The sequence below is a fragment of the Harpegnathos saltator genome, unplaced genomic scaffold (genome assembly GCF_003227715.2).
Source record: "Harpegnathos saltator strain DR-91 unplaced genomic scaffold, Hsal_v8.6 scaffold86, whole genome shotgun sequence".
NCBI classification, from domain to species: Eukaryota; Metazoa; Arthropoda; class Insecta; order Hymenoptera; family Formicidae; genus Harpegnathos; species Harpegnathos saltator.
In genome coordinates this window covers 212,336-238,000 of record NW_020230713.1, presented here as the reverse complement: position 1 = coordinate 238,000, position 25,665 = coordinate 212,336, and the positions used below count along the sequence as shown (strand labels likewise).

Sequence of the window (25,665 nt, the reverse complement as noted above, 5' to 3'; positions counted from 1 at the left end):
ATCCTCGGATGAGCGACATATCCCAGCATTTCAGCGTTTCCAGCGGCCCGGGTCTTCGTATGTACGTACGCGCGATCGTTATCTCTAGTTACGTACATGACAGCTTTGTTTGCCCGGACGGATATTTGCCCAACGTGTCCAAAGCGACGAAAGTTCGAATTGCGCCGGTCAAGATTGCCGTGAGACTCGCCCCGCGACATTCAGATAACAAACGGCGCAAGCACAACTCGGAGCGAGCAATCGCCCGTCGAGCTAACAAGCTCGAAACTATCGACAATGGCCGAATCGGCCCGGTGGCGCAAAGTGAATTTCTTTGGCCGTGGGAGTTTCAAGTATTTTGAAGTGCGCGGAATAAGCCCGCTCGTGCTTTCCGAAGAACACGCGCGACATGTACACACGTTAGAAAAAGGAGAGAAAACAAACACACACAGAGGAGAACTTAAAGCGTCCTTGTGCAAGCTGATGTTGACATCGGGTCGTTAAAGGTTCTTAATTACTTTGAGATTGGATTTTTCCTCGGGAGAAACGTCGAGGCAACGTTACCCTTTGTACTCATAAGTGGTTAAGCATCGGGACAAGTTTTTGCAAATTAATTTTTATGCACATAGACGCGATGGAACGTACTTTGGACCTTTCAGTTTAAAAGTGAGACGGCTCTCACTCAAAGAATCAGTTGCCTCAAGTATGGAAGAAAATTATGTAATCAATTACCTCAAGTGTGGAAGAAAATTATGTAATTAGTTACACACATATTTTAAACATAATTAAAACAAGATCTGTAGGAAGGGAAAAGACCAAATTCTTCTACTCTCTATGAAATATATTTTCTTATGTATTTTCTCACGCAATTTTACGAAAGTTGACTGATTAATATATTATTTCCCTAAATGAACGCTAAATATGAACTCTACAGTACAAAAAAGATAAATTTACGTTTCAACGGACACTCTCCAATTTTTCCACTTTTCCGTTTATGTCTCGCTCGCGACAATACTCGTATATTGTGAAATAATCCATAATTTTCAAGAGAAATATGTACGTGGATTCTATTGTATAAAATTCCGCTGCAAAATGGAAATACATTTTTGCTCTGGTCTAGACCTTTTTTAAAACCAAAACTTGATTTAAATAGCAAATTTTTAAACTATGTTGCGCAAATTTTTTGAATGCTTTACGCATTTCGTTTCACATGTTACGTTGCGATACGATTCATGGAAATGCCGCGCAGAACGGTTGAATATTATACGTTTGGTATTTACGCGTATATATCTTTTTTTACCTTTTATTCCTAACGCCTCGACGAAATTGCTATCTGAATCTGGGAAAATAAAACTGTCGAAAAATGAATTTTATCGACCAATTTACCAACACAGAATACCGAACAATTTAACATTGGTCAACGGTGTAACCGGATACAGCGAAACATAAATGTGATAAACCGATTGGAATGCAATTTCGATTATTATTAACCACGTTGTTATTAACCATGTTAGCATTGTTAATCTAGAACGTTTGGATTTCAACGGTATTTCACACACAGCAAGGTATACTAAGAAAGAGAGAGAAAAAGATAAGACGATAATATGATCTCGCCGCGAAGTTACGTATCCATTTCACGTCCTGAAATGGAGAAGCCATAATAACCGTGGATAAAGGACTAGGAAGAATGAAGAGGTTGTCACAAGGAGAGACATCCGGATCGCGCGCGCGCGCGCGATCGCAACACCGTTTCTTTTTTATCGATAATTTATCAGCGTCCCGTGGTGCAGCTCTCGTTAATAAATCTTTCCCTCGCATAGGGAATCTGACTCCTCTCGTACACGACGTTACCCACGGATACATATAGTCGACGACAATATCGCCAAAGATTATTAGTCAGCTGCAGCCATGATAGCTGCATTTTTCCTCGCCCGTTACTACACGTTCTCGGTCGTCGCGTCGTCGTTCGACTCGCCACCGCGACATCGGTACCGTAAAATGTTTAGAATTTATCCTGTTAATAATTCTCCTTCTCTCCGGGACCACCGTGGCCCGTCTCATAGAATCTCGCACACGACGACGCGCATAACCGACAGTTCGAATCACTTTTACGAACCGAGCCGCGTAATTACACCACTGAAACAGGTCTGTTAAGCTGACAGCCGCTTTAACACAATCGAAAGCCACTTGCACAATAATTAAGTTTTTCCTCGTAGCAAATTTCTTGCTGATTCCAACATTTCTCTATTCTAGATGCTCTATTATATTTTTAAAAATGTGCCTCTGTCAGTTTAAGAATAAAATTACCAAAGTCCTATAAATAAAACCAATTGTGAAAAAATCATAAAAAACGAAGACGTATTTACACGACGTTGGTTTAATGTTAATTTATGCTCTCTATCAAAATTGTATACAGGTCAGGCACAACATTATATCGATCGCTCAATGTGTCGATAGCAAAATTTAGTTGCATACTCGTGAAGCCAATCGCTCAAGTCGTCACGATAAGAATGCTACTATCATTTGCTCGAAACACCGTTTCCAACTCGCGCAAACATTTACGAGAAGAATACTGTAACTGCACTGCAGAAATTAATCACGTGTCTCTGGCGAACGTCATCGGAGCGAATAACAATTTCCATGTACGTTCGTGCATCTATCATTCTATTCATCCTTTTATGACAAGAATACTATTGTATATCTCACCTCACCCTCCCCCTCCCTCTTATTCTCCTAAACGACTGCGAGCTCATTGTTTAGCACTTCCCTCATTAATAACGTCTTATTATTACGACCGACGATACCGCTTTTGACACGACAACAGCACCGACTATAGCACATTTAACCTCTCACCTTTAACCTAACCTCTCAGACGATTTTTTCGAGAAATCAAACCTTATTAAATACGCAAATCAACATTCGCAAGATTCGCGTTACATTCTAAGATCGAAATTTATAATCGTGAATTACTCACGATCTTCAATTGAGAATTAATTGATCACCAACGTATGGTTGATTCTATTGATTGTTATTTGGCTGTTTAAATCAATATTTCTTATTGAGTGAAACAGGTACAAGTACAAATTGACGAATTGAGGTTCGCGACGCTATAATTATTTATCAACTAAGGAACTATGAATATCGACCTGAATTTCGACTCAGTTATCTCTCTATTCTCGTTTATCAAACGTCTGTTCAAATCAGACATTTCCTGCGTAATAAATGATTTGACGTACCTGCAAGTACGGACGGCGTCCACGTCTCGACGTTCTGCATCCCGCTGTCCCTGTATCCTGCCTTCATGATTTAGTATCCTGGTTTCCGGTTACTCCATCATGCACTTCACATATTCACTCGCGGTACGAACATTCGCCTAAATTCAACCGAACACGACACTTTTCGACAGCACGATTCGATCGAGCACGACACGATCCGACCGAAAGTTAGGTTAGGTTAAGTTGACGCGTCTTAACCAACGCAAGACTAATGAGAGTCCAACTGAATGTTTCGGGACCAACTGAGCATTTTGACCTCGGGACGAGAGTTATAACCTACGAGACAAAACACGCACACGCGAGGTATCGCGAGATGTTTACGTCGTACGTCAATTTAACGTGTCAATTTAAAGCGTACTGACTTACGACCGCATCGTTCCGATAGCACCGGACGTGTGTGAAGTTAGCCCCGCACTTTCCGAATTGTGCTGCATTACGCCGTATTGTGCCGCAATCCGCAACTCTGTGGGTGCGTTCCGTTTCACGCATTTATCTATAGTTTATGTCACGTATACTATAAAAAATGCGCGCATATGCGTGAAACGGAACGCACCCTAAAACTCAAAGCATACTCAAGAAAATTAAGAAAAACTAAATTTTTGGTAGCCCCGCACATTTCGAATTTTGAGAGTTTCTTTATTGTGCCGTATTCTGCTATGTTTGTGCCCATGCCGCAAACGCGAGACCGATAACTTCAATAACATTTGAGAAAAAAAATAAAAATGAAAATCTGCCAGCCTCCCACTTTTGTCCGAATGAACCCAATTTTTGTCTGTGACTTCCTACTAATTTGTGCTGCGTTGTGCCGTTTGAAGAAACTGAATATCTCCTTTCGTTCAGTAGAAAAAAATGTTAAAATTAAAATACAAATTAACGAATAACTTTTTCTACAATACATTTATCTCAAGTCTGCAAGTTGTGCTAAATTGTGCTAATCGAGTACAATAAGAAACCACTTCGAGATGTGCTAATTAAGCCCAAAAACTTTTTTTAAAATGTCCTCAGATAGCTGGTTTTCGTGGTACGAGCATCCAAAGAAAGCAACGGAGAAACAGATTAGAAAAGAGTGTCGAGGAGGCAGGCGGAGGAGGGGAGAGTGAAAGAGGAATTATTATTATAGGGGAGAGGGAAAGAGGAAACTATTAGGTGAATGTAAATATTTTGACGGGTCTTTCAATGATGTCATAATTGACTTTGCTTTATGATAACTCTTACAAATATACAGACGTATGATATACCAAAAATAATACAAAACAATAACGATTACTTGATAAAATGAATAAATTGTTTTTCATAGAATTATATAGCCCATATTTTTCTATCGCGAAATTCATCGAAACTCTTGCACTCGTCCAACATGATATGGCCAATATAACGTTACATTTCGAGATTCTCCATTGGTCCCACGAATTTCAGAACTCGCAGAGTTAATATAGATTGGAAATGTTGAAATCTCGACTTGAAGTAACTTCGTAACGTGATTACCGCGATCTTGGCTCACGCTTTTCTACACATATTGTATCGAATTTTTCAACGCGACATTATTCGACGCGAATACAACTGACAATGAGACCGGATCTTTCATGCTTTATCCCGCCGGTAATGCTCAAAACTAATTTTCCAGAGGACTTGAACTCCCCATTGTTGTCCATCATAAAAGCGAGAACGCAACTCGCTGATATAACTCTGATGGCACTTTAATGGGGGACAAAGGTTTTCAATATACATCGGTACTATATTTGCATAATCCGTGTGTGTTATTTATTATAAATATTATACATATTACCACGCAATGTGCTTAACCGAAACTTTAATCTCGTTTTAATTATTACGGGTGGATTATTTACGGGTAGATGATATCTATACACATTACGCGACAGTAGTTATATAAATAGCATAATATATTAATATATGCATTTAATTTACATTATATATATATACAAATGAATATGAGCGCATAAAGTAGAGATCTGCACACGACCCGTAACTCTAAATGTAATCGTACCATCGTGCGTCCCGATTCGTTAATTACGGGTCCAATTTTTGTATTAATTCGGAGAGATGTTCTTCGGTTGAATGGCCATGTTGGGATTACGCAGAGCGGAAACGAGACGAGTATTCCAGATACGGCGTATCCGAGAACGACTGTTAACTTGATTAGTATCTGGTTCTTTTTTTCAGGATATAATCTGGATAGTAAGGTGCCGCCTGCCAGGATCGCGGCAGCAATTCGCTCCAATAAATCGTTCGTATCGGCTGGCTTTGAGACTTTCGCTCGTGGTCCTCGTCCTTTATCACCCATCCCTTGCAAAGCATCTCGCGAAAGACGAGCGCGACGAAGTACAGAAATTCCACAACACTGATGAGACTGAAGCCGATGAAGACGCCACATATACCGCCGATATCGCCTGCAAAACGAGCAGACTTTATAGCGCGGCGCTTTGAAAGCGCGACGGGATAAGGGCAATCCGGCGAAACGGTCGCGAATTTTTTATCGTCGCTCTTAAAAGGCCAAGAGACGTTAGGCTGTGCTGCGTTCGCTACGAATGCGATAGCGGATTTTTACGGAACGATACCGCCGCTCTTCTCCGCTCCTTGCCCCGCTTTAGCCAAGCTCGCCATTCTTTAATTAATGCTTGTGCCAGGTCGAATAGAACGAAGTGCGCTTCCTTTTTTATAGCGACTTCGTAACAGCAAGGACAGGGGTATAATAGGACTAGAGAAATTTACGTTCTCATATATATTAAAACACTCGTACTCGCGCCTACAAGAGAGCCCGATAACCCTATCGTCAACTGCGGACAAATACAGAATTATTGTCATAAGTAACGCATTAGTGAGTTAGTAAACTAACGTGGAAAGGTAATAACGGCGCTCTCTGTAACGAGAATTCGGATAAACGTAGAATTTATGATAGTGTCGAAATTAGCGTCGAGATGAGAACGACTGGCCGACTATTAGTTTTAAACATTAACCATCCTTTCCGATTTTTCTAAGCTGTATGAACTGCTGAGTATATATATCCAAGAAAATAACACTCGACAAAATCGGAACGAAACGATGCCCTTCGACCGAATTCCCGCCAATATTCACAAATATAAAAAAAATATTACAGATACGAAGTTGCTTCCTTCGTAATTTTCTTTTTCTTATATTAGTAGTATTTAGTGGTATAAACGAGATATAAGTGAGCTTCGTGCACAGTTTCACAGCTTAATCCAAAATCGATATCACAATTTTCTCCATACACGAACACATAAATATACGTATATATATATGCACACGCATATATATATATATAATTTATATATGTGCTATATATATACATACTTTTACATACATATATATATTTTTACTGTGCTATATACATATATATGTTTTTTTTAATATCGAATATTCCAAATGGCAAGAATGATCACATGAACGTCCAATAAATCTTTTACAATATTCAAGAATATAACTCTCTTTTCAGTAATTTGCTCGCAAAGTGAACACCAGCAACTAGAAATTGTGCTCTACGTGAGGGAAAAGTATTATCATTTTGCCGCTGTTGCACGCGAGAACCAGCTAAAGTGCAGAAACGTTTCATGTAGTCGGATATTAAAATTCCATTTTTGAGAACCCTCGGGCATGCCGCGGAAGGTGCGGACGGAAAATTTCCCTTTCTGCCTACTTTGCCTCCTCTCATAAAGACATTTCTTTTCGCATGTTCTGCGTCAATTGTAAAAAGGGTTTCTCCATTACTACTTCGCACCGCGAATGTAACGACAGATTTTATTTACAACGTGATTATAATTTACTTCGAGGAATTCATTTTCTGTGATACACGTTCATCTAATTATAAGTTGTAATATCAGAAATTGCAATCCGATTTTTTTCTCTAAAATTTCGTTTGATTATTATCGGTACGAGTACGATTTGTTATGTAAATTTTCTATTGGTCTTTCAGCTTTAACGGAATTTGCAGGATTAATATACAGCCAAAATTTCAATAGAAAGTCGTAGCTAGGAATTCAATTAATTGAGATTTGTGTGCTCCCATGAAACCGGATAAAATTATTAAACTTATAATTGCAAGATTCTCACCGAAGAAAGGTGAATAGAATGAGAAGAAGATCCTTTTCCGCTACGTTACCGATTTTACATTCAAATTACTAAATTATATTTTACTGTAACTCAATATCCTTAGGAATATAATTATCAAAATTGACTTCGCGACGAAATATCGAAGTTAATATGTAAAAATCTCTGAATTTATACGGTAAAACATCGTCGAGAACTCCAAACTGAAATGGGATTTCTCGTCGATATGTACTTACTCATGAGTTCGTACCAGTAATAAACTACATCCTGTCTCAATCTGAGCGAGCCGTATCTCGAGAAATATATATGCAACAGCGCTTGATTCTCGATGGTGACGTTCCATCTGAAATTTAATTGAACAGCTCACATATCTCGTTGCCTCTTTTGGGAATTGCCATGCTGGAAAAGATTTCGCATCCGCTGAACAATATCGACGATATACTTACAAAAAGTCAGTTTGGTACCGACCAGGAGACATGTAACTTTTTGAGCTCAGTGCGTCATACGAGATATCCTCGCAGACGGGATAGCAATTGTGACAGTGCAGGCCCCATTCTTTTTTCGAGGTTTCAACCTCTTCCTGCTTGTCTTCATTAGGATAAACTGACCACCATTTACCTAGTGTCAATTATATAATTATCCATTATAATGATGATTAGCTTGTAATGAAGTAATTAATTACAATATCGGCAAATAACCACGAGATAACAAGATTTTCCTCAGTAATAAGCAATAACGACTCATCGTTTCTTGACTAACAAAAGAGACGAATTATTGCTTCCTCAAATGTGTAACGGTAAGAAATTACTTTTGGAAAAGTGTTTTTCCTGACGAGTAACCAGAATTTCGAAAATAATGCCTAATGCGAGAGAGGAAAGGCCGTTGTTTCGAAGCATAGTGTGCTGATAACACTTACTCTTGTACCGCGCCAAGCATTCCAAGTCCATGTTGTTGCATATACGAAATGAATCTAGATTACATAACGAAGCATATATCACGCGTGAGACGTAAAATAAAGTTAAGATGCATTATACCCGAGCTTTGCTTGCGCTTTACCACGTACATCTAACGAATAAAGAATCTCCGTGAGATTGTTATTTAGGAAAGTCAGAGTTTTGCGAAACTATCCAAAACTCTCGCGACAAAACGCATCTTTCGTATTCGCAGTATTCTCAAAATAATTGCGTAACATCCGAATTCGAAATCCAATCCTAATCGCAACTGTATTTCATCCCGACCGCAGCTTCCACGACCGGTGGTGACCGGCGACAAGCAATTACGAATCTCCGATTTTGCAAGTGGTGAAAAAGCCGCCGAGGACTCGGCAATTTCGAAAGCTCTTCGCTATGTCGCTATGTCGCGTCGCATCACTTTCACACGACCACAGTCACAGGTGAGAAAGAGTTACGTCATCATCGGCGTTCAGCCGCGCCGTCAAACAAAAGTAGACAAACAGAATATCGCACTCCGAAAGTTCGCGCGGGGAGCGGCGAGAGAGGTACGAAGGGGAGGGGAGAATACGAGATAGGGGAGAAGAGGGGAATACACACTTCGAGCCGGTGTATGAAGGTGAGAAGGACGCCGGGATATGTGCGCACGTCGGGCGGTGGTGCGCGTCATTGCACGTGTTGTTGATTAATATGGAGAACGGAGGAGGCAACTCTCGCGCGCGCGCGAGAAAAACGAGTCCAAGCACGTCCTGCGCGCTATCGATGGAGCGCGAGAAAAAGAGCAATCGGGCCACGACGGCTTTAAAACGGAAAGAACGGAGAAAGGGCGAGAATGAGAGATGAAGAGAGCGCGCGAGTGAGTGAGGGGCAGAGAGAGAGAGAGAGAGAGAGAGAGAGTGAGTGAGTGAGTGAGTGAGTGAGCGAGCGAGCGAGCGAGAGAGGAAAGATGGGGGAGGGCTGAGGGCGAAGGGGAAACTCTCGGCGCGTTCCGCTTTCAACGCGTTCCTCTCCTTTACCTGACCCCGGCCACGGTAAGTTAATCCTACACAGTGGGTGCCTCGCGCGATCCGCTTTAATGCTTTAAGCCACCCGTGGTAAAGCCTCGTTAGAAAGCTCGCGAACGTACGCTTCGCAATGCGGTGTAAGCGGCCGGCGTTCTTTTACAGATTGCCGCCCACGCCTCTCGACTTCGTGATAGAAGAAAGAAATCGCCCGAGATGTAGGAGGTTACGCGGATCCGAGGAAACTCGATTTGTCCAATGAGATACGCTCCCGGTCCTCGCGCCCGCGTATCGCCCGTCTGAATCTCACTCTTGGCCCCGTTGACGATATATCTGACTGATTAGAAAAGAAAGAAAAGCGGAACGAACGTTTCTCGCGTCTCGAAAATCGCCGCGCGATCGATTCTCGCGGCCGGGATATCGTTACCACGCACCGCTTGCGTTTCCGTGTTGTTCTGAGGTTGTTCGATTTGTGATTATGGCTTATTATTTATGATAATGACAGGATCTGATCCCAAGTAAAGAAGAGGGAGAAGATTGCGACGAAAATTGCGACTCGAATAAACGTGTGTACTCTCTTAAAACGACGATTTAGGTCACGATTCGATCAATTATTAGCGCGAGTTTTCCTTTTCCGTCGATTCTTGTGACAAGAAGAGAAGGAAAAACAGGGGGGGGGCTCTCGAAATGCCGATGAATGCGAGAAGGATATGGAGGATTGGAGGGAAATCTTTTTGGCTTTGGAAGATACCTTGCCCATGACGTTATCGCGATGGTTTCCTCGCGCGGATTGATTTCCCGCTTCTCCCCATTTATTGATTCCGCGATTATCGACGGACGCGGATATACAGAGTGGTTCTATCGGCGAAGCGAAAAGCTCAATGAATTTTCCGTCGTATCAATGAATTTGTTCCCATAGCAATCTTATCAGAACGTAACAGCGTTCCGCGTGCAGGCTGCCGTTTCCGCCTACGTATTAATCGCGTTCGGTAACTCGCATCCGCGTTAACGGATGATAAGTAACGCGGATTTCATCGCGGAGAATTATTACTACGTTATCCTCCTCCTTTATCCGCCTCCGGCGCGGCGCCGTCGCGAGAACGAGAACCATGCGAAGGTCAAATTGGACAAGGAGGCGCCGAGAGGTGGAAACAAAAGATGCTATTCGCAACGCGATGAGAGAAGATTGCCGGCAATATTGCCGAATCGTCAGCCCGGATAGACGACTACGGTTCGGCGCGGCGCGAAGCGGAGCGGAGCGGAGCGGAGCGAAAGAGCGGCTTCCGATGGAAGCCGCGGTTCCATGGGCGCCGATTTTACGAGTGCCCCGACGTTACCGCCTGTTCTATTAACATCGAAACTCGTTCTCGCTCGGAAATGCGATTCGCCGAACGGGGCCCGATCGAGTTAGTATCGAGAAAGCCGTTTCGTCAGGGGCTTTCAGCCGCGCGATACGATCCGCGCGGCGCGGCTCCGCACGATAGATAAATGAATGAAGTATTGCTCGCGCGATCGTTGCGTTCCCCGAGTCCAGCCGCGCTCGAGAACGAGCTCACTCGTACCCGTCTTCGTTAACGAGATCTGTTCGGTCATCGTCGCGCGCACTGTGTTTTTACACGCTTCCGATGTCTGTGGGCGCTTTAATAGCGGACGTCGGATGAATTTAGCGGAACCGCCGAGTCGTAAACGCAAGATCAAAAGCGCAATAAATGCGCCAGAGTTGCGCGGATTTTACGCTCCCACCTTTATCCTCTACTCTCCGTTCGTTCACAGATACCTTTTCGTTCGTTACCTGTTTGCACCCGTGAATGAAATGACTTCGAGATGTTGACTTGTTTGTTACTTAATATTGTCTACGGTCTTCGGTCTTTTACTTTTCTCTTTTCTTTTTCTTTTTTTTTGGAAGATATATAAAAATAGATAATCAAAGTCTGTCGGGAAAGTGTATGAATGAGAAAGAGAGAGAGAGAGAGAGAGAGAGAGAGAGAGAGAGAGAGAGATTCATGGCACTCTACGCTTTTAATAACTGAAAGAGCGAGCTTCGATATCTTCGCCTATTTGTGTACGAAAGATGTTTTCCAAACGAGTGACTCTGAAACTTCACTCGCGCGAATTGTAATTTAAACTTTCGAAAAGGAAATGTCAGAATCGAGCGATTAAGTTTTCCATTCGCAAAGCTTGTCGGGACTGTGAATAAGTTAGGAGCTAAAAACTCCCGAGAAATGGAATTCACAGCCACCGGCAGAAACGCGAACTGTAAAACCGCAATCGTTAGAGGACGCTTAATATATTACGTTTCCCCTTATGTATATAATAAGACTCTTTCAGCGGCTTTTAAATGTTGCATCGTGCGATAAAAATTCTTGATGAAAGCTTTAATATGCGAACTCCCCGGAAAGAAAGTAAGACTAGTGGAAGAGAGGAGAGAAGGAGAGTTTTAATTTCCAAGGAGCGCGATTGTCAATCTGAGAGAAGGTAGTGCGAATATACTTTGTAAATCATGTCGAAATGAGCTGTTTCAGCTCGAATACCAATACCAACATTCGTGTTTGCCTCGGCGTGGATAAAAGAACGGTCTGCATCCGCAGATTTTCTGGACGTCGTGTATCTTGCAGTCGACGATGCAGTCGCTGTAAGTATAAGATGTGCCGGCGTACAGCGTTCGGATCTCCTTCGAAAAGATACATTTGCGCTTCTTTATGGGGTAGCCTTCGATTGCTCGCGTGCTGAAGAAGGACGATGCAATTATGTCTATGTAAGTTTCGCTGCGCGGAATAGCGAGTATTTCCTTTACGCCTCCGCTGGTCACATCCGGAAAGTCGTGAGGATCGAAAATGATCACCTGAGCAAACAATGTGTGTGTTCATAAAAGTAATTGATTTAGTATAACAATGAAGTGAAGAGCTGGATACAGTCGGGTAAGTGTTCAAACGAAAGGCCTAATGTTTATATATAATTGAACATTTCAAGTTTTTCAAAGTATAAATTGAATTATTATGACGTTCCGAAGATTGCATTCCAGCTCCTAATGAACCTCCTTTTTTGGAGATTTTGCCTTCTAATTGAAATTGCTCGCTCGCACACAAATATCGATATATACATTTATCGTATGTATTAAAAGAAAAAACAATCGTTAAATTTATTTATTTGCAATGTAGTTGAAAGATTATACCTTATAAGAAGTATCTTTTAAAATACACTGAAATTGTAATGTAAGGCATTAGGAAAACACGCAACATATACAAAGCACAACAAGATACTTTCTTGCGAATTGAACTGTCAGCTTTAAATGTGCTCTCTCAAAAACAGCGGGGTCTTTTATTTTCACATTTTTTGTTTTTTAGATGGATATATAAGCGGAAAAGTAGGTCGCGTCGAAACAGAAAGTTACAAATATTTGACTTTGAAGCATACTTACGCGCATACTTTCTACATAAGTACGTAATGCCGAGCACAGGAATGATAAGGAAACAATGTAAGAATGAAATTTAATCGCAGAAAACACATCTCTAGAATTTATGCGAAATATAATTACTCGGGCATATAAATCATTTGGCTTTTAGAAAAATTGGCTAACCGTTTTTAATCGCGATTTTTTCAGCGAGATACGCATCACAGTGCGCGAAGTAATTTTCTGTAAACTCATTCTGTTTCTCCATTTCTCTCTCGTTATTCTTTCACTCTTCATTCGCCATTTATATTACACGCACTGTAACTTGAATTAATATCTTGCAATTTTGACAAATGAATGACAGTGATATTTTCGTTATGTTCCCGACACGTTAAATGTTTCCTCAAACAATGTTATTAACAAACCCGAGATATATCTGTATATTTCTATTTCTTTTAAATTATTTTTTCGATGGAATCGACGTGACGATGGGAAAATAATTTTGCGAATTGCTAAGCAAAGCGCGCAACATCAAGCAGCTTCGTTTTGCGATATTCGAGGATGGAACATTCGACAATATTCAGTTTCATATATCTGGTTGCCTACTTGATTAGTATTATTCGGTTAAGTTAAATTAGTTATTATAGATGAAACGTTGTCGAGTTACAATGTATGCGCAATGCATAGATCGTTGAATCGGGAGGAAAAGCGGATATGCAAGCATAATAATTGGTAAAATATTCGACATTAATGTAAACATTGCAGATGTATCGTGACTAGAGTTTATTTGCAAGGATCTCAGGTCTTGCAACGCGGTGCGTGTTTCTCTATCTTTCTGGTTTTTTCCTCTTTCTTTTTTTTTTTTTTTTTTACGTCACGCTGCAAAAAGGGTCACCGTAATTTGTGTAATGCGCTGGTCCATTTCCGCAGGTTAATTACAACACAGCTGACATTTTAGCTGAAATACCATAATGCAGCTAGACTGTTACTTTCGCTGCATTTTTATAAACCGGGCTCTCATCGATGTTTCGTTAAAACGCGGAAGTGAGATTGAACTTTGTTTATATTTACTTTGTCGATGAAAAGTATCGATTAACTGTGTACGCATTCGTTGAGCGAACGGTAGTCGTCGATTCCACGAAGCACGGTAACATTCTTTCCTGAGGAAAACTTTATATTATGATTTATTAGCTCTGTGTGAAGAAATATACGACAAAAATAAATAGAACTTTTATTGCGATGTTGCAAAAAACCGGATAATCTTGCGATGCATCCGAAGAGTAGCGGAAGAGAGAGAAGGTGTACGGCAAAAATATCTGGAGAGAGAGAAAGAATTCCCCGGCACGTTTTCGCCGAATACGAGTTCTCCCTAAGTGCCTAAAGTAATACATAGACGCACACACACTGCACCGCAAATATGGCGAAGCAAAGGAAACGCGCGATTATATCGCCACCGCTAATGACCTTCGCGAGCTTTTTTATCGCCGTGCACTATACGTGAATGAAGCACAGGTGGCTTGTAATGGCGTAGTAAGCGCGGGAAAAGTTTAAGACGTGATACTGTTACGGATTGCCCTCATCGCGTCAACAGATTCAACGGACACGATAATTTAGTTCAAATACGTCGTAACGCGCGGGAAACAGTTTTTCTTTTTTATTTTTTTTTATTTATATCAATTTACGAGATAAGCTACTATACTTTCACATTACTTCCCATTAATAATGGGAAAGATGACTCGTTGCGGGAAATAAGATCGCGTGATTTATGTATTCGTTATGTATGATAAATAGCATACACGGCTCGCGTTAAATGTATATTTTTTTTTACAATTACGGGTTTTCCAACAAATTTCGATATCTATGAAACTAGTGATGTAATTAAGATATTGCACAATGCTACGTTTGACACTGCAATTCGCAAATAAACACTCATAAATAACCGTGATCTATTTTTGATCTTGAAAATGTATAGGCGTGTAAATGGAAAAATACAATATTGCACATATATGGCGTGTTTTGAATTATTTAGAACTAATTAACGAGTAATCATCGCTGCAAACGGTGACTAAACGTAACACAACTTTCCAATTATCTCTGTTAAATGCATTTGTTAAGGGCTGAATACATTTCTCGATGTTTCGACGTAGGATTGAATGGTTAACGATTTTTTTAGCACGATAAAGTATCGCGAGAATAAATCTTTATTTCCTTCCCTCTATTAGCCCCTTTTTCATATTCACAATATTCGCGGTAACAAAGCTGAGTTGACCCGTTTTCGCGACTCGAACAGGCTCGAAGATGTTAACATGCGATTCCTCCCCGCAAGCTTCTATCGTACATTATGTATCAGATCCGAGTTATATATCAGAGAAAGATAAATGTTATCGCGATGTATCTGTATATGTTGACGTCCCGTCGCATCTGTAATTTTTTCCACATTATTATTCATCATCAGTAAATAAATATCAATTTTTGTAGATCAACGTGTGCGGGTATTATTGTTGGATTAACTTTACAAATAACAGAAGCGTTGCGCGGCAACGTTTACTTAACTCGATAAAAGTCACAAAGCACTTAATCAAATTTAGAATTACGATCGATAAAACTTTCTGTAATCTCGCGACCGTTTTCCCTATATCCATCTCGAACGCGCACGCGATCGCAATCTTTCTATGACTGACATTTCAGGAACGCCTTGTACAATCGTACGTCATGTTCCGACCTTCTAACCGATCTAGGCCGAACGAAATCATTTATTCGCTTAATTAAAACGAAAGATTTAGCAGACTTTAATTTCGCGCGGACGGTAAACATAAATTCTCCTCGATGGCAGATTCGATTCTAGCTCGAGAATAGAATGAGCTCCGCGAATGTGGAGTGTTAGAGCTCGCCGTTTAAATTTCTCAAAGGTTTGAAATGATGTTTTTAAACAACACGTTAAATGCCGGCCCTACTTACCTTCCAACCTGCAATAGGCAGCATTGGGTAGAAATAGTCATCCAAAAATGGCTCTATGAAGACCGTTAGACCGCGATCTATCCCAAGATCATATATCTTATATACTTCAATTGGTACCGACCCGTCTTTTATTCTGTCGACAGATATATGTGTCAATTAATAATAAAAAGGTAAGAGAAAAACTAGAGAGATAAATGCAAAATTAAGAGGGAATTTTTCGCTCATTTTATTCTGCATCAGTTCCTACGAATTAAATATTCCCCGTCGCGCGCGAGAGTAGCTCGTAAATTCTTCGTAACTATTTTAGAGCTTCGTCGCATTCGAGATTCCCACCGTAGCCGTACGGCGTCGTCGTTAATTTTTCAAGTGACTCGAACTTAATACTTAATAGCGTTATAGAGTTTCAAATTGAGTAGCCGTCATCGTTTCTGCCTGTTTTCTTTCTCAACGGTGCGAGAAGCCGAGCGATCGATAAGGAATATCGACTTTCGCGCCGCGGCTGGCATTCATCATTCAGGCCGGCATCGATCATTCGTCAGATTACAGTGAAAACATATAAATTCCGCTTGTGTGTGCGAGAGAGAGAGAGAGAGAGAGAGAGAGAGAGAGAGAGAGAAAGAGCGAGATTCAAGTACGCTTCGTTCATTCCACGTTGAAATACACCGCAGCGTCGTGTATTCATGGTACTACTCGAATAAGTCGATTAAATCAGCGCACGTTGTCCACCCTCCGCTCGCCGTGGCCGGGAAATTTGCTGAAAGCAGGATACTCACACGGGAATGTCGTCTTCTTCGCGCGCGTAATTGAAGATGCAGCAGAATCCGTCCTGCGTCTTGCGGAACGCGAAAAGCGTCGAGCAGTTTCGGATACTACCGTGGAGCTTGCATTTCAGTAGCATAGTCGAGCACTGCGGCGACAGCTGGAAAATTCAGTCGCGCGACACGTGTCGCCGTGAATGGCCGGCAATTCCCTGCGCGATAACACGCTTCCCGACCGCGACACGCAAAGTACCGCGCAAATAACGTTCTAATTGATCTCCCGGGGCAGCCTCTCGTTTAACGCAACTATATCGCGCATAAATACAGTTGCACCACCGCGGCGAGAGATTACTGTTTGCTCGAGTCGCTAGGAAGCTGAAAGTTAGGACGGATTTATGCGCGAAACATTCGCGAAAAAGGACGCGGGAGGATCGGAGCGATAATGCGACCGTGCTACTCGCGAAATTTGCATTTGAAATTACGAAATCGCGAAATCGCCGAAATTTTCACTTGGGCTTCCACCGCTATGCCGTCTGTGACATCCAAGATCTAACGGATTCGAAAATATCGTTCAGTTATTACATAGCATGGAAAATCCCGTAGAAAAAGAAAAAAAATATACGTATATTATAAAAATATATATATACATTCGAGCAAATACCGCGGATCGTACCGGATTTGGAACAAACGTCGCTCGATTCTGCATACGTACAGTTTTCATTATGTCGATCATATCGTAATCCTCCTTGTAATAGGTCATTAAAAGTTGATGGACCTCTTCGTTGCGATTTTTGTCCATTTGGAACTCGGACGTGTACTGATTGCCCAATTGGCGAAGCAAGGCGAGGATTTCGTCGACCGACAGATTCGTGACGTTTGCGTGAAAACTGATTTCGGGAAATAACGTTTAATGATGTTACCGGAGGATTCGTGGCGCAAATTGCACTCGAAATATTTTTAATTGGTGCACGATAAGCTGGTGCCGGCCGTGCTGGCACAGACATGACGACGATTTCAATCGAATCGCGCGAGTCTAATGAATTAACCCGGTCGAGACCGCTTAATAAGCGATCGCGAGCAATGAACGGTACTTTAACAGCGTCGTAAAAATTTGCATACTCATGCTCTCCAATTAAGCAATATCGATCAACCGGGTCAAGTTAAGCGAGAACGATTTTCTAAGTGCTGATTTACTTCCCGCGCCGCCGTAAAACGTAATCGCGATTTAACGCTGCCGGTAACGACGGACTGTTCAATTATGCGGTAATCCGCATAAGGATGCATCACCGTGTGTAAGGTTCCCGTACGAGTGATTCGTTTTGGAAAAGCCTCGAGTCGAATTCGGATATTTTCGAGTCGGAATAAGTGTTCGAGCATTTCTCACTGTTATCGTCCTTCAAATTCATCATGCTTGAAAGAATTTGAGAAATTTGCATGCAGATGCAGACACGAAGAGTAAAAACACTCGAAGCGAAATGCATAAAATGTAAAAGATCGCGCAGAAAATTACATTTACGATACGTGCTACTTATTATATTATTATATATGTTAGTTTAAAAGAATTTGAGATAGCCACACGCAAACGTAGATACGAAGAGTAGAAGCACTCCGACTGAAATGCTTGGAGCGTAAGAAGTCACATGCAGGAATTACACGCGAAGGAGCATCGCAAACAAAATGTTCGGAAATACAGCGAGAATTCGCTTAACGCCACTCCTCCGATACTGTTTCGCTATTATAACGCGCTCTCTCGCTAATGCTCGCGGTAAAACGCTAATTTCTCGCCACGGAAAACCGCGAGGTTACTTTAGAAACCCCCGAACTCAGCGGCTTCGAGCGATAATGCGGGGACGCGCATTTCGTGCGCCTCGTGTAACATACACACACGTGCAATTATTAAGCGGTGTCCTAAAAGTTCCAGGCGCTTATGCCCCGACAGCATTAGCCGAGAGGAAGAAAGGGAGAGAGAGAGAGAGAAAGAGAGAGAGAATGAGAAGGGGAGGGGAGGAAGTTCTTCGTATTTCGAGGTGCTTTCTAACGTTGACACGTCTAATGGCTCAAAAATTGAGAATCTCTCGAACGAGATGCGCGCGATGGCTCGTACACGGGCAAAAATCGAGGCAGCATTAATCGACGCGCAGAGCGAAGAGCAGAAATTCGCGGTCGACAAGCTTCGGCGAAAGTTCGGCATCCGGTTCCGAGTCAACGGCTCCGGAAATGTCTCTTCCATTAACCGGGCGGGGAAGTTGGCGCGAGAGAGCCAAAGCGCTCGGAACGGCGGTGTCGCGCGAAGCGCTTGGATTTTCGGATATTAACGCCCCGATTAATGAGCCGTAACCACGATTCTACGCTCCCTCTCTCTCTCTCTCTCTCTCTCTCTCTCTCTCTCTATCAATGCGCGATCCGCTCTCATTGCGTTTCAAGTGCTCGTAGCCGGGTGGTGAATTAATGATAATCGGCCGCGCCAATTGACTCGCCGCGCAGGTAAAAAGCGCCCGAGCAACCCGACGCGCTGATTAAGCTGCGATTAAGCCTCCCGTACATCACGCACGTCAACCGCGGCGACCGTCTACGTCTTGTTCTTGGCCGAGACGTTCCTATGGGAAACCATAGACGTATCATTCTTATCGTTTGTCAAATCAATGGCCCGTCCGCGTTGAGAATCCACTCATCGCGCTTGTCCATTGTCGTTAATCTTCCTCGAGCATCAGTCTCGTCGTAGTTCAATGTGGTTTCCGGACACTCCATTAATAATTACGACGATCGTTTTCTCACGGGGAAACAAGCTGGCCTTTGAGGAACGTATTAGCCGAGGTGGAATTGTAGAATTGGGGTCGCGAATGTGGGTAGGGTGATGTTCGCTTCGCAAAACGGGAGGTTTATGTGGATATTTGGGATCGTTAAGATCACACTGATGGAAAAATATAGTTGAATTAACTATAATCTCACTATATTTTATAGTTCATTTTGGCGTCAACCATATTTTTATAGTTCGTGGAACCTGCAAAATATAGTAGAATGAACACAAATATATAGTCAATGATTGTCTTAAATAATTGTTTAATTACTTTTACCACATATATGATAATTTCTCATTCACAAATATAGTGAGATTTAACATTCATATAGTTACATCTGTCATCATTTAGCAAATATTCTGGCAATATTGACTATATAAAAGAGTTACTTTACCTACCATTTTATGGATTTGTATCCATACAATAATTTTAGTTTAACTTACTATAATTCTTAGTAAAAATATTGTATGGTTGGTTATATTATGCCTATATCGTAATTATTACCGATGGTAATACTTACTATAAATATGATATTTCGGACTATAATTTAGTTACTATATCATTACAGTTCCAAATATCATATACTTTTCTCTCAGTGCAGAGAGTAGACCGCTACGTAGATCTGCTCGTGGACTCGAAGCAACCGCCGGTGGAGGACGTGCCGATGATCGGGAAAGTTAATAATCACGTAGCATAACGTTGTGTTAATGAGACACTGGCAATCATCGGCAAATATTTGCGTGACCGCTTTGTGACTCGATATAATCCGAAAGTAACTCATACGATCGAGCCGCGCCGTGCTATGGCGAGGCTGGGATATTTGTGGACCGGGCTATTTGCGATTCGCTTCGCGCCGGTTGTTTTGTGGCGTTTTGACGCGTCTGCGGAGAAAATTCGCGGAATAATGCACGCGTTAAGCGGCCGGGGCGATCGGTGCGATTCGGTGCGAGAAGCGAAGCGAAATTACATGTGAGTATTCACGCGCAGATCCGAGGCATTGCAAATCGACGCCGACGGACCCTGCGTTAACCTCGCACTCGTGCATGCACCGTCGCGCTTGTTAAAATGTATATATATATATATATATAATAGACGAATGCAACATGCATTTATTTAATATACACAAAATCGCTCACATTCTGGTTGCCATTGCGACCGCGGATTTGCGACTTATCCGGTTGATGGAACAGATGGCGATCCCTAAAAATGACCGGGGCGTGTGTCCATATTATCAGTTGCTCGTAGCTAGCGAACGGGGGGACAGACGGAGGACAGAAATGGGGGACGTAAAACGGAAGGAAGGAAGAGAGCCGCTCCGCTATTTGCCAATTGTGAAATGTAACAGAGCGTTGTCTCGTGGAAAGTGCAGCAGTACCTGGGAAATTTAATCTCGTCGTGTAGTAACTATCCGAGTCCACGGAGGTTAATATCGGCGTCGTCACGAACGCGTGGTAAGAGGAATAAACGATGTATAGCAGGCTGCTTATTATCAGGCAGTGTATCCCGATCCATACGATCCTGAAACAGACACGAATATCTCGATCGCGAGGCTCTCGCGTGTCACGACGCCCTCGATAAAATATAGAACCAGGTCGGTTCTTATTCGCTTTGTGCGGCGAACCGAGTCGCGCTCTCTCTCTCTCTCTCTCTCTCTCTCTCTCTCTCTCTCTCTCTCTCTCTCTCCTCTCTCTTTTGCCTCACAAATGCGCCGCGTTATGTTCCGGCGTTATTAATATTTCAGAACGACTCGAAACGAAAAGGACGAGCGCGAGCACCGGACAGCAAGGGATACGCGACACGATAATTCGTTCCTCCTGTCCCCTTCTGCCTTGCCCCTCACTACCCCCGTACCCTTCCTCGCCAGCGAGCACCGCCTAACGCGTTCATTACCGAATTCGCGCGGTGCTATTAACGTCACGTAACGTTACATTAAATCAAGCGGCGCGCCGCATCGCGACGTGACTCCGCCGTGCCGCGGAATATTATGCACCGCGGCTTTTTCCCCTGCTCCTGCCCCGACCCCGAAATCCTTGTCGTGCCTCCTAGAAAAGCGCACCGCGCGCAGCGTTTCACAGGACACGCTCCGTGATTTGTGGACGACCTGATTTGCGGCGCGACGCGGCGCGGCGCAAATCCAAGAATCCCACTTCCTGCGCGCGCCGCCGTTAATCTCGCGAGAAACGGCAATACGCTCGTTAAACCGTGCAACTTTAATCATACGTTACGCTTACACGATGCCCGGCCGAATGTGTGTAATTCTACGAGCTCGCGTCGTTTCATTAATCCGCGCGAGCGAGCGCGAGCGAGCGGCGGCTCGCGCGAGTCGCTTTTATCGTCGCTTTGATAAAGGTCCGATTAAATTGCGCATTGCGCTGGGTCTCGGGGGCCTCGGCAATTCTCACGCCGCTAAATGTGTAAATAAGATACAAATAAATCCGGCTTGAGCGAAGCTTCAGCTGGCCTTTCAGCAGAAGCCGCGACCGTTGTCGGACGCGCGACGTCCGCCGTATCGCGTGTGATTCCGAAGACGCGAATAAGACAGATAAGCTGTTTCTTAGGCGCGTTTCCGGGCGCGATGCTGCACGAAGAGCCGAATGAATAAGACGAGTACTTTTATAGGATTTAACAAAATCGAGCGAAGCAAATTCTTTTCCACTTTGTCTCGTACACGGGAGTCGCGAATTTAGTAGTAACAATTTGAGTTTATCCGCCTGAACCCCTTCCTCGAAAGAGAGGCTCTTGTGCGTTATCGAATCATAATTAAATCATCGCTATGATTATCGATTAAAGTCACGAGAGACAACTGGAAACTCTCATAAATAATACGACACATTCGCTTTATCCATTTGCCGCTTAAAATATGGAAACACTCGGCATACATAACATATACGCTTGGAGCTTGTTATTCATTGACGCGACGGTTAAAGAAAGCATAAACTGTTCCTTATTTTATAGTGAAGAAAAAATACCTTCAAAGTTTTCATTTTAACTTACAGAATACTTGGAGTAAGAAGTTTGACCAGAACTACAACTCCATTAACAGTTGATGCAGTTGTAGTTGCTTCTTTCTCCTCTCCCTCTCCCTCTATTGCTTTCTTCCCCCCTCTCCTCCTCCCTTTCTCTCTCTCTCTCTCTCTCTCTCTCTCTCTCTCTCTCACTTTCTAGTATGTGCACAAAATATTCTATAAGATAAAGTAGAAACTTTAAAAGTATACATTTTCTCCGACAAGAGTTTTGCCCCCCCCGCGTTCTTTCCGCTGTCACTATCGGAACTATTCAAACAGAAAAAAATAACACGTCGTGATAAGTATTTTTCGTTATTGATATAAAAATATTTTTGTGTTCGTAAACTGTTCCACTCGCCTGCACGCTAACCGATAGTGATACTGTAAGTACGTATAATCTTAGATATATTATAACCGCGCTGGGGTTACCTCTCGGGCCAAGTTCGGGAATTTGCGAGATACTTGATACCAGCTAAACTGGAATACTGGCAGTAAAACTTGAGATATTTCAATAGAACTTTGAAAAAGGAGCAGTGAAATTTCCTCCGTGATTTCCGCGAATTTCTCGTTGTCCACGCGTGTTTAACTTGATTCTTGGGTTTAATCCAATCTCCCTCGGCCCACATCGTGTAAACCCAAAGATCTATTAATTATGGCCTGTAATAATAAAGAATTATTGCGAAATATACCGTCCAGATTGCTGCAAAGTTTTTATTAAAACTCTGCATGTGTTCATCTTGTTATCCACGAGTTTGTAAAGTGAATTCAAGAGATACACATTAGAAAGAAATGAAGAATTATTAATTTTACAATTATGTTGAGATTTATGGAAGAAGCATACTTCCGGTCTCTATCTCTATGTACATTTGGCACACAGAGGGTTTAGCGAGGGAATATGAGCGAATAATTAACACTTTATCAGCAGATGACGCCACGTGTCAAGCCGAATACTGTCATCTGTTACGCATCACGCCAAAGTGCGTCAAATGAATATCGCATGTACGAAACGACACGAATGCACATATTCAATTTCAATTGTTGCTTGAGACTCGAAAAGGATCATCCAAAAATTTTGAAATTTTCCAGACCAGAGGAAAGACATCTGAGAAAACTAATCAGTTTAACAACTAATTGGTAGCAAAACGAAATAAAATGCGCGTGTTGCATTGAAAAGAAGCGTAAAAGTTCCATTATATATATATATATATATTCATTGACACACTTACCACGCGGCATTTGCTAGATACCTCAAAAGAGAAATCGCGATCACGATATATGTATAGACAAAAAGGACTCGATTGCGGATTCGTCCTCTCGATCGAGTCTACTGTTGTAATCCACACGCTTCGCACTTCGCTGCATTCGCGACGCTCGTTACATCCCCGAACCGAGACAAAATCTCAAGAATCACGAGGGACACCAAGTGGGCGGACAATTCGCAACGAAGAGGTTATTAAAAGTTCACGAGCGATCGCGCGATCATCGGCAATCTCTTTTCCCGTTGCAGCTGTTACTCTGGCCAGGCGCGCGATCAACAGCGGCCGCTGTACATACCGTGTATGTACCGCGGGGAGCGAAATTCCCGTAAGCGCAATTACACGCTGTTACAAGCGGCAACGTTATATCCCGAGCAGCCGCGAGCGCGAGCATCTAGGATTACGACTGGCGTCGTTTACATCGGGTGCCGCAGTAAAACCCACCACGGCCGCTCGTCCGTGCTTGTGTCGTCGTAGCCGTCGTCGTAGTCGTCGTCCTCGTTGTTGTGTCGTCGTACGTCTTGTGACGGAAGAGATCCTGACCGGGATCAGATCCGTATCTGTGGCCATCGTTCAATTATTATTCAGCTCCTTTGCTATCGCGTTCGTGATCGCGCTATGAAATTGCGCCGTTTGTCGCTTCCCGGGGACGTCGTGAATACTTTATAAATGTGTGGCACGAGCACCTCGCCGTATCGCCCGATATGATCTACTTCGTGGAGTAAAACGTAGTAGAATTGAAACTTGGATATTTTTAAAAGACCTCTTTACATACACATGGAGAGAGAGAGAGAGAGAGAGAGAGAGAGAGAGGGGGGAGGGGGCCTGAATTATTTATTTTAGATAAATAAGAGCCGAGCCACACGTTTTAAAGCACCTCCAAAAAGCACACATCGGCACATCAAGGTGTGTTTTAATAGCTTCCAGATAGAAACACACGAGAGTACGTGCATATTATTGCAAATAAAAATAACACAGATCACTTTTACGGCAACAATTAGCTGAGCGAGACGCAATCTCGCGAGGAATTGAGCTTCGCGTCGCCCGTTAATTACTTCCGCAAGCTATCAGGACAAGCAATATCCGCGACTCGTCAACATCGTCGGGCAGTGCCTGACAGGCCGTATTATAATCAGCAACTTTTAATGTTCCGTTGCGTCCTTTCTCTCCCCTCCCCCCTATCCCCTCGTCTACCTTTCTTTTCCTTAATCTCAGAAAACAGACTTGAACGTGTTCGCATTTATGAACGACCGCGTGCAAGGTGAATTACCGGCCTGCTACAAGCCGGTTTGCACTACTTGCGTCTGACCGCGGGTATTCAACGTACTCCACTTGGAAAACCGCAGCTCAAGGTGCGTCCGCGGTTCCCCAGCGCTCTACGACGCACAAAACGCACGTTCGTCTCTCTTCGGAGAGGACGCTTTGTATACGTGAGTCTACCGTTAACGATGCTCGTTACTTCGCGAATGTAAGGTACATCCGATCCCGACGTCCTACCTCAGGTTTTACGTAGCAGCATTTCTTACGATCGCGTACCTACGAAAATGCAAAGTAAACATCACGAGGTTCTCGAGATTTTATTCCACCTTTATCACGCTGCTTCAAAAAGAGCACATTTTAGAAAGGGTGGACAGAGAGACGTGATATTTAAATAAATTAATAACACACACATACACAAAAGGGCCTGCGCAATGAGTGAACATGGCGCGTAACAGAGCTGCGCGACAATAAATTAATGCTGTATTCTACGGAGGCACCGTCGACGTTTGCTCAAAAGCTCATTTCACTGAAAGCTGCTTTATGCATTTCGCAGACGAAATTTAATCCATCTACGGGTGAACGCGCGCGTGCCCGTTCATTTCGAAACGGTATGTGCATCACGAACGAGTCATAGCGGCAGTTACGAACTCTCCATGTTTGCGCACGCGTACCTGCTTGCTCTTGCTCACACATACACGTATACATACACACACACACACACACACACACACACACACACAGTATACATTTTCGGATGTTCTACTTTTAATCTCGTTTGTCCAAAAGCCCCGACGTCAGGCCATTAGTTGCTACGCGCGTAGGGGGTACGAGGGAGCTTATATCTGCGAGAAAGTTCGGTGCCGCGTTTGAATCCTAAGGAATCTCGACACCCGACATACGGCCGACGAGAGCGACGGACGGCGAGCGTTTTCACCGGGCCGAGCAACTCCG

General features: G+C 43.0%; 1 protein-coding gene across 1 annotated transcript; it reads right to left on the bottom strand.

Annotated features, from left to right (window-relative positions):
• Positions 1-5,016: 5,016 nt before the first annotated feature.
• LOC105186938 (sodium channel protein Nach) lies at positions 5,017-24,024 on the bottom strand. The gene is made up of 11 exons (XM_019843100.2): positions 23,973-24,024; positions 20,569-20,763; positions 20,330-20,393; positions 17,108-17,282; positions 16,411-16,556; positions 15,638-15,770; positions 11,830-12,130; positions 8,254-8,307; positions 7,784-7,955; positions 7,574-7,680; positions 5,017-5,662 (listed from the first exon to the last, which is right to left on the bottom strand). Exons 1-11 carry the CDS (start codon positions 24,022-24,024, stop codon positions 5,412-5,414), a joined length of 1,650 nt encoding a protein of 549 aa, XP_019698659.2. The 3' UTR covers positions 5,017-5,411.
• Positions 24,025-25,665: the final 1,641 nt, after the last annotated feature.

Coding starts and splice junctions, on each gene's coding strand:
- LOC105186938 (XM_019843100.2), bottom strand. CDS start 24,024: ATGGCCACAGATACGGATCTGATCCCGGTCAGGATCTCTTCCGTCACA. Junction 20,764..23,972: donor GATCTCTTCCGTCACAAGAC/GTACGACGACAC, acceptor TATTTTATCGAG/GGCGTCGTGACACGCGAGAG. Junction 16,557..17,107: donor TGATCGACATAATGAAAACT/GTACGTATGCAG, acceptor TGAATTTTCCAG/CTGTCGCCGCAGTGCTCGAC.